At 28.2% G+C, this 10,685-nt stretch overlaps 1 protein-coding gene across 3 annotated transcripts; it reads right to left on the bottom strand.

The window, feature by feature from the left end:
- Positions 1–461: 461 nt before the first annotated feature.
- Positions 462–9,807, bottom strand: LOC127256858 (UDP-glucuronate:xylan alpha-glucuronosyltransferase 1-like). 3 transcript variants are annotated; one of them, XM_051283075.1, is made up of 6 exons: positions 9,640–9,807; positions 3,616–3,659; positions 3,390–3,447; positions 2,616–2,825; positions 1,842–2,479; positions 462–1,763 (listed from the first exon to the last, which is right to left on the bottom strand). In XM_051283075.1, exons 3-6 carry the CDS (start codon positions 3,407–3,409, stop codon positions 715–717), a joined length of 1,917 nt encoding a protein of 638 aa, XP_051139032.1. In that variant the 5' UTR covers positions 3,410–3,447; positions 3,616–3,659; positions 9,640–9,807; the 3' UTR covers positions 462–714. The 3 variants fall into 3 exon arrangements, with proteins under 3 accessions (XP_051139032.1, XP_051139034.1, XP_051139033.1); XM_051283077.1 differs by having other exon boundaries at positions 1,842–2,461; XM_051283076.1 differs by lacking the exon at positions 9,640–9,807 and adding an exon at positions 4,739–4,799.
- Positions 9,808–10,685: the final 878 nt, after the last annotated feature.

The following is a 10,685-nucleotide window of genomic DNA, read 5'->3' as shown; positions in this document are numbered from 1 at the left end:
TTAATTGATTTTTTTAATTAGATATCTTAATTAATTTTTGAATTACCAAAATATCCTCAATCAAATTCAATCGTTGGATTGTCAATGAAATTGATCCAATGAATTAAAAACATTGAGGATGTTCCTAAATTTTAATCAAACATCAGGAGGATACCAAAATTCATTTTGAATAAGAAAAAACAATCATACCAAATAATCAAACAAAAGTAAATAGAATATAATTTTATATGATATTTAAACACACGAAATAGACTTTATATTAATCAGTCAATTGATTATATAATATAATGATTATAACACAATTCTTCAAACTGTACGCATCCTTGTCCTTATCATACTCAAAACTGAAATTTCATGTTATCTTTTAAGAGATGAAGATGGTTAGGTAAAGGGAAGTATATCTAATATCTTTGGTCCATTATGGCCTAATCCGAAAACTGAAATGATCGATTCCAAGAATTGTAAGACAAAAAGAAATGCGTAGATGAGGTAGAAATAGGGCTTAAACAAAAATACAGGATGCAAGAGTGATAAACAAAACAAGAAGCATGATACTCTGCTCTGGATCTTAAAAATATGACTAGTGTCTTCTTGTCTTATAACAACAAAGAAAGGTAACGTTGTACCATCGCTCAAAGGCCATGCAAAAACTCTCTCTATACCGGCGATGATACATAGTAACAGTAATAGTAAAGTAGGTCGCAAACCTCATCTTCATCTCAAACTAGTACTAGTACTAGTACTACTAGTAGAAGATAATGCAGGCGGCGTCGGCACCGGGAAGTCGGTCTCGGTCCAGTTGGTCTCGCCCCAGTGTCGCAACATGCTCTGCCAATCGCAGTATGGATCGATGCATCTCCCCATCCGCTCGTCTCTTATCCTTACTTTCCAATGCCCATCCGGGTACTTCCCTTTCTCCGCTTGCCTTCTGTCCCATTCCAACTGCGCCTTCTGCTTCGACGCCAACAGACAGAACTCCTGCAACTGTTTCGGCATCCCATCGTGCACTTTCCACCACTTGCTGTGCGCAATGTCGCTCGCAAATTCCTCCAGTATGTCCACATTCCAGTTGCAGTCGTAGTCCCGGAAGCACATCCACGGCTTATTGCCCAAGTAGTGCAGGACATAGAGGATTGGAGGTTCTGCCTTGAACAACTTCACTTTTTTCTGCCTTACAGTTTCGTCGTCGCCTATCCAGAAATTCTTCAGGAAGTTCATGTGCTTTGGTATCCTATGCCACCATGTGAATATTTCATTCAAGTACCCCTGGTCCCCTCCATTGTAGGAATCGATCTCGTTTATGTGATCCATTAGGAGCTCGAACGTGCAATTGGAGGGTTCTATCACCATCACACCCGAGTTGAACATTGTACCGTTGTTCCCAGTTGCGGAGATCTCGGGCATTGCGAACAGAAAATCGATGTTTCTGAGGATGAGCAGATCTGCATCAATGAAAATGATCTTGTTGTAGTCAGTAAGCTGCCACAGTCTGAACTTGCTGTAGTTCCATTCGTTGTAGGCATCTTTCTCGGCTTTAGGATTTCTTATACGCTTTATCGTCCTCACTTTCCATCCAGCCAGCTCAAGTCCACTTCTGTGGTAATCACTGATCATTTCATCTACGAGTATTACAAGGTCCCTAGTCGACCCTGCCATCCGGATGCTCTGTGCTGCTGCGATCGCGCCACACACATAAACATGAGCTGAGTGAAGAATCGTAGCATATGCCTCCCGTTGCTTCTTGCCAGAGTTGTAATCCCTTTCTGTGTTCATCAGTGTACGTGCTCAGTATATATCGAAAACTCATAATGTATATATAATATTTACTAAGTTTAGCTAACCTGCAGTAACTCCGAGGGGAAGTGCAAGCTCGCAAGATCCGATGGGGAGCTGTAGCTTTTCGCGCAACACATTCAAGTTTGGTTTATACAGCCATGTGTTATTTTGACGTACGACAAGATCCTTGCAGGTAAACATGTTGGGTACAGGGAAGCACCTCGACACGAAGAGCACGTGCACCGGGTAATTTCCTTTGAAGGAGGCTGCTAAAGTAGCTGCAGAGATCTGCAGATGCAGGCGAGCAATGTCTCTAGACCAGTTTCCTTCATTTCTGCAAGGGAGTTTTACGGCAATGAGATCGAGTCGTTGCCTTGGAACTTCAACTTTGGGCAGAGAAGGGCAACTGGGAAGCTCCTCTTCCTGTTCTTCATCAATCCACTCAGGAAACAGAGTTTCCCAAGTCATGTTTTTGTCAGCATAGTCAAGATGGAGAACAAAATGATCAGCAGCAGGAATGAGTTGCTTCCAGCTTTTTATTTCATATTCTTTGAAGTTCAGAAGGCCGATGCCTTCGACTTTGATGTCCTTGGGTAACTTGTTTAATAAAGACGAAATATCTTCCCAGTTGATGTTGATATCTGAGGCATCGTAACGTGCATCCAGCCCCCCACCCCATATCCACCTGTTAACAAAATGCTGCCTGCATTAAGTAAATAATGGGTGGGTAATAAGATATGCATTACTCTGCTCTTTCTTCAGAATGCTTTTTACTTAGTTTTGAGCATATTGGCTTGTGCTCAAAGTAAAAATTATGGGAGGAAGTAGAGGATGAGTACCGGGAAACTTTGAGGGATACACTATTTGATTGGCACACAGTTGGGGACGAAAGAAGAGACAGAAAGCTTGCTAGCACCATGATTGCCAGGACTAATTTCAGGGGGTGGATCTTGCATCTGCTGCTGCCCTTGCCAGCGATCACGAGTTTCAAAGGATTCTCCACACCTTTCACTTTGATTCTCTGTAGCTTTCTTTTGTATGCATCGTCTCTGTTAGAAGGGAACCCCAAATGAAATAAGTATTAACAACTACATTTTGAAATATTTATTTTTCGTTACTACTGGACCAAAATATACGGTTTCCAATCTCCATCAAGGTATGAAATCAGGGACTTCCTGTTATGGAAGAACCAATATAGACAAGACTGACTTAGGTTGAATACACAAAATTATACCAAGACAACGCTACGTAGAGTACATTTTCCACAAATCATATGCAATTTCGTCCATGACTACTCAAAAAATGCTATTCTATGTATATTAGTGCTTCACTGCGATTAAGCAATCCATTAACAACTGAAGCACCTTTCAACATGATTTATGGGTAATTGCAAAATCAGATTGTCCATAAACGGTTTGCATGGTGTCGTCACCTTTAGCTTCTTAGTATCGAATCATTAAGGAATAATAAGGATATTGGTACTGCCGAAACAGATATGACAACAAAAAAACATATATTGATTAGGTCAAATCAATCCCAATGATATGAAAATCATTGTTCAACTTCCACATACAGTATCTAACATTCGATTCTAAGAGAATAATTATACTCACAATCGTTGTCTGGCGTCCATAATGCTTCAGAAACCACTCAGCATTCTCTTTTTCCTATCTGCTCATGAACACGAAACGAAACAGAAGCATATATGTAAGAGTCGTCATCACTGCATTTCAACCAGAAAGGCGAAGGAACCTAACCTGAAGTATCAGAACGATTTGTCAGACATCGACTGTTCCATAAATCCGCATAAAACAAAGACAATAATAATTAATAGCTTACCTTTCAACGGCGTGGTTTGCAGGCGTATGGAGAGGAGAGCATATCTGAGGAGGTAAAGAAGAGACCATGGAAGAAGCGTCAATTTAAAATACGAGCAACCAACTTCCACCTCCTAAATTCATTCTCCTATATAATTAATTAATTAAAAATCTCTCTTCTCTGCAGAAATAAAAGCATATGGGAATGCTTACACTGTCATATTACCCAAAATCTAACTAATGCTTCTATAATGTCAATATACATGATGTCTTTTAGTACAAGCCATGCTGTCAACAGTTTCAAAATTTCCGTATCAAAATTCTCTGTTCTCCTATTTCATCCACTAAAAAACTAATATGTTAAGTAAAAGAGAGAAATATTTAAGTATTAATTATGATTTAAATATTCTATATTTGTACTTCTAAATTTATAAAAAATAAAATACTAATATATAGGATTATATTTAATCTGAATTTTTATTATATATTCAAAATTAAAAAAAAAATAAAGAAATATTATTATATATTTAAAACTTACTTTTTTATATAATACTTTAAATTATACTACTATAATATTTTAAAGTTTTTTTAATACTCATATTTATTTATTTTTTAACTAATAATTAATAATTAAATTAGATATTTTGTGAAATAATACTTTTATAAACTAGTTAAACAAAAAACAAAATATATATGATTTTAGGAAAATGAAATTTGTTTTTCTATGAGTTTATTTTAATTTGAAATTGCTACAAAATATTATTTAAATAAAAGTTTAAATTAACATCATCATTTTAGAATTATTTTGAAACTATAATAATAATAACCTATAGAAATTTTAAAATAACTTAATAAAAGAATTAGAAAAAACTCAATAAAATTAACATTAAATGTATAATTATTTTTAAACAAAAAAAATTGATTAAATAATATTTTTAACTAATTAAAGCTATGTATATTTTTTTTCTTTTCACCTACATTATTATTTTATTTGTGAAAGGAAGAACAAAAATGTTAAAAGCTATTTAATTATATTTATGTATATTTAAAAATTATAAAATAATATAATAAATAATTAAATAAACAGTTCAGATTAAATATAATTATATATATTATTGTATGACGTGAGAATCGGTAGCCTCTACCCGAAAAGTGTGCACTGGGTAAACTTCCGATCGAATCTAATATCCTACAAACTAGGCCCTACAGGCAAGTCACATTAGACGAACCTAATTTATATATTTTTATTGAAATAGTGCGTGTGTTTCGTTTGAATTTTAAATTCAAATTATTTTTTTCTACAAAATATTAAATTATAATACTATTTAAATTAAATTTAGATTTCTAATCAAAATCAAACAAATTTTATATCACTTAAGAGTTTATATTTTATATGAATAAATATTTTTAGAATTTAAATATTATTCAGATTTTATATTTATTTATAAAAATATATTACATTATATTTTCAATATATATATATACAACATTCGTTCGGCTTTAAGGATTTCATCTATTGTTTGTGTGTTCATATTTGAATATTAATTATTATATAAAAACGTAATACAAATTAACAAAAAATTGTAAAAATACTTTCATCAGTGCCTTATAATACTAATAAAATGACATTTGTAAAAAAAAATTATACAAATATAAAAATATTTTTAATATTAAATACAATGATGCAAAAGTTAAATGTGACCTTATAGGCGAACGAATGGAGTATATATTACATTCAATTATTATTTAAATATAAAATACAAATATAAAATATAAAGAGCATTATTAGAATAGTTTGGTTTTGGTAGCCAACCACGGCAACATCTGTAGTCGGCTTCTCTTTTTTGTTTTTTCGGCCTTATTTATTTTCCTTTCAAATATGTAAATTTTTTAACAAAAGTAAAATTGAGCTACAAAAATGAATACGGAAGCAAATAAAGAATCATTTGTACACTGCTTTAAGAATCAGATTAAAAAAATAATTTTATTTATATAAATGTTTTTCTATGAAAAAATTGTATTTCAATTTTAACATAATAATGCAAGATGTTTAATAAAGTTTGTTTGATTTGTAATTCAAATTAGTGTTTTTTATTATATAACTTGTATAATATTTAATTTAGATTAAAAAAATTCAAATTAAAAAATAAAAAACCAAAAATCCAAAACAAGTCAAACAAGCCCAAAATTAACATAAAAATAACTAAGCATTTAAATTTTAAAGAAAAATTAATTTTCTTAAATTAATCAATATCTTTGTTTTGTTGTTTTCAATACTATATACCTTTACTGTTTAAAATATAAATATATTTTGAGTTTGTTTGACTGTAGTTTGAAATTAATTTAAAATGCAATGTTAATTTAAATTTTTATCTAAATAATATTTTGATGTGATATTTTTATAATATGAAATAATATATTTTTAGTAAAAATTATACAAAATAATAATATTGATTTCACTTTAAAATTACAAAAGAACAAACTTTTTTTATTTTTTTTTGGGTATATTTCAATAGTTGCACAAAAAAGAACAGACTTCTTATGTATAAAAGGTTTGTTTATTTAGTATTTTAGATTGGAGTATATTTTTTATGTGAAGTATTAGAAAATATTTAAATAATATTGTATGTTGAATATTAATTTTTTATACGAAGATAAACATAATAATTATATATATTGGGAATAATATCATAAAAAAAATTGAAAGAACAAATCAAAAATATCAAATTTATTAACTATTTAATAAAATAATATAGTAAAAATAAAAATCAAAACCTATTATTTCGGTTACAATTTTTTTTTTATCCTTTTTACTGTTCATTCTACATATTTTCAATAAAAATAAATTATTCTTTTTCATACGATATAATGTCAAATTACCATTTATTAGAAATGGATTCAGCCTATGAGTTTGTTGGATTTATTTATTTTTTTAATTATTATTCAATTTTTATAATTTTTTTATAAAAATATATTCTTTTGTCCGATAAAATTATGTCATTTTTTTTCTGTAAATTTACAAAAAAAAAAAGGGGGCATAATTTTACCGGACAAAGAAAATTATTTTTTCTAGAAAATATTATATCTAAACTATTGTTAAAACAATAAATATATAGCGAAAGAACAAATATTAACTAGTGTAAAAGTGTACTCCATCTTAATATATTTGAATGGTGAAGATCCCAAAATTATATATGATCTAAGTACTCTCAAATACTATTTAATACAAGAACCATGCACTTTTTAAATAATAATAAAAAAAAAGATATATTTTTTTTTATTACAGAATCAAAAATAAAAAATAAAAAAATCATAATATTAATAAGCATAAATTTGAATGAAAAAAAAGTAAATAATAATACTAAGAAATTAAAATAATTAAGTTGAATGAATAGTACTGAACCTAAAGCTAAAAGAAGAGAGAGAATTAAAGATAAGTAGGTGGATTAGGTGATTGAAAACAGTTGGGATTAGTTGAAGTTGCAAATTTATGTCTGTCTGTCTGTGTCTCTACAATTGAACTGATTTGATTAATCCAATAATGATGAGTGAGACAAGTGTCTCAATTTGGTTAATTAAATTGATTACTTACTCACTTACATACATACTTATTGTGATCATCCACCACCAAAATTAATAAACTAAACTAATTGAGGGGTAATAATTAAGATTAATTCAGTTTAATTAAAAGGCAACATGTGTAGATATATATATATATATATTATATCGGAGGAGATCCGGTGCTGAATGAAAAAATTCATGCACCGGTGCTGAACCTCATTAAAATTAATTTACATGATTATAATAATAATAAAATTTAATTATATAAAATAAAATAATTAAATTTCATGCGTTCAGCATTCACGCCGAACAATTTGATTCAGCATCTGATCCCACTTCTATATATATATATATATATATATATGTATATTGAGCAAGCAAGTTCATTGTGGTTAAGTGGTCCAACATCAATTTGTATGTTCATTCTTCTGCAGTAATGGCTACTCAATAATCAATAAATTCAAAGCTTCCTTCCTAACTATCGTATACACATCATATCTATATGTATACATACCTTTGAAGGAATCTTTTCTTTTCCAATTTTTAACATTATAAATAAATAATTTACTCATATATTTGTAACAAATCATTATCCTTTTAACACCCAAAAGATTTCTTTGCACAACTTCCCTTCCCCTCAGAAAAAAATAAAAAATAAAAAATCACAAACCAAATATCAATGTTTAAAAAATGCTAAAAAATCACACCCATACTTTTTCTGTTATTTTCGCTATTACTTATATACATATATACACACACAAATATAAATTTTTTCCCTCTACACTCAAAATATGCATACAAGAATATAATATATACATGTAAGCATAGAGGGTTTGTTTGCCCTCATATTTCTTTCTGCCCGATTTTCAATAAATATATATATATATATATTAACTTCTCAAAATATCAACATTTAACCTAAAACACTATTTATTATGCTATTGATACAATTTTTTATACATTATTAAAAAAAAAAATTTAAAATACTAAGCAAACAAATCCAGATAAAACATAATTGAAAAATATATAGGATAAGAGTCCAATGACAAATAATAATAATAATACTAAAAATTCATGGCATGTGCCTAAAACAAACAAATAAGAGTGATAATTTACATAAAACAATACTCATATTGGCAATTTTCAATATAAAATACACACACGTGTGTGTGTGTGTGTATATATATATATATATACACATCAATTTTCCATAGAATGTTGTTTTTAGTTGCATTTTGAGTTATGTTGAATTTGCTTTGAAAGAGGTTTTGAAATTTAAAGGTCTATTTTTATTTGAAATTAAAATTGTGAAATGGTATAATGAGTTTGTAGTGTAATATATTAACAATTATGTGATAATGTATGCAAATACAAAATATATGTATGTATTTGATTAAACCTACAACAATATATGAATGTGTTTGGAATTCCATAATAAAACTATCCTCAATATGTATATTATTTTATAAAATATAAATAATTATATAATTCATATAAATGAAAATTTCTATATGTAGAAAATGAGAGAGATCAATGAAAATTAAGGAGAAGATTGACTACCAGATAAATAATATGGGAATAATTAAAGAAAATATAAAAATGATCAATAAAAAAGAAAAGTATATCTATATTTATATTTTTTAATATAGTTGTAATATTGAAATGTGCGTGTTGGATATGTAACAAGAGTTTGATTTAATATACATTTCAAAAGGTTGTTTATTATATATATATATATATATATCAATATTTATATGAGAAAGTAGGTAATGCTTGTTATACAGTATTTATTTGTATTTTTCCTTTTATACAAATGAAATTAAAATTGTAAAAAATGAAATTTAAATCAAAATAGCCCAATATACATGTATATATTAAAATTAATAAAATTGGAACCAACTCATAAAAACTACATATAATTTGTGTTCGAGTCTATATTTTTTAATTTAATGTTTTATTTAAATAATATTTTGATATGATATAAAAAGATATATATTTTTAGTAATTATATATATTAAATAATAAAAAGAAAAAACTTAATTTAAAGTATAAACCAAATACACCTTATTTAAAATCTAAAATAATTGTTAGTGATACCATATATCCACGGTAGTATTACATTGTTGCATTTTTTTTTTTGTCTTGATTACACTCACAGCATCACCTAGGCTTTGGGCAATTGCTTCTATAGTCGATATTGCTCTCCAAATACAGAAGAAGCTATATTAACTTATTTTTTCAAATTTATCTTTGCATTATTTACTAAAAAATATATTTCTACAAAATATTAATATTATATTAATAAGATATTTTATATTTCAAACATCAAATTCCATGCTTCATACAATCATATCAAACACTTTATTTTTTATTTTTTTAGTATTTTAAAAAAAATAAAAAATAAAAAAACTTAGAACACATTCAAAACATAGATAAATGAATGTAAAGTAATTAAGAGGATACAGGGCTGTGACCGCAAACATACCTATTGCGCGATGCACTGATGAATAGCACTGTATATATATATATATATGATATGATATCTTCTCAGACTTAGCCTTATAGCCTCTGCCTATTTTTGGAACTGTTTATGAATGGGAGCTTCAAGTTTTTGAATGCCCACAAGACAACACAAAACGACACCTCTATATATATATATATATATATATATACTTTTAGTTTAGAGGTTTGAATATTAATTAAAATAATGATAGCTTTGAAGTTGTTGTTTATAGGGTAGGGTTTGAAGGACTGGGTGGTTGTATGTGTATGTGTATGTGTATGTGTATGATTATGAAGAAAAGTTGAAGCATCTTTTTCCATACAGATGGTTTTATTGGTGGGAAAGTGATGTGTGTATATATGTAAGTTCAACTACGTACCTACCATTTCTAATTCACTATATATAATTAAATGAATTGATTTTGTTTGGGGGATTCGATTAGATTTTCACTATTTATCTCATTTTTTCTCCTAAAAAAAAATCAAATCAAACACCTATTTTTTTATTTTTTATATTATATTAAAAATCAATTTTACATTCAAAACATCACATCAACACCTATTTATATCACATCATACAATTATTCAAATTCAAAAATTTTACTATTGAAATCCCAACTTAAAATCCAAACCCCGAGACAAACACAGCCTTAGTATACTATATACTAAGTTGTTAATGCATAATTTACAAGTCATGTCATATCTTTGTGCACTTATGTTTTTTTGTTCTCAAAATTTGAATTGTTGTGATTTGATTCAGTATGTATGTATGTATATGCAATTTGATTGTTCAATCTCATTTTTTAATTTCATTTCAAGAGGATGCCATAAAATAAATAAAATGTGAAGCCTTAGAAGTTGAGGATAAAAGGTTATTAATAGAATTATATTACTAATTCAATAATTTATGAGGTGCATATCTGTCCTCACTTAATGATTGTTAATGATTGCTAATGTTAATCAATTGGTTTTATTTATATTTGTAAGTTACATTGACTGCAACCGACTAAAATTCTATACCATTTATTT

This window comes from Andrographis paniculata, unplaced genomic scaffold, assembly GCF_009805555.1.
Source record: "Andrographis paniculata isolate CXL003 unplaced genomic scaffold, ASM980555v1 Contig57END, whole genome shotgun sequence".
Lineage (NCBI taxonomy): Eukaryota > Viridiplantae > Streptophyta > Magnoliopsida > Lamiales > Acanthaceae > Andrographis > Andrographis paniculata.
The sequence above is the reverse complement of the archived record's forward strand: the minus strand, read 5'-3'. Positions and strand labels throughout refer to the sequence as shown.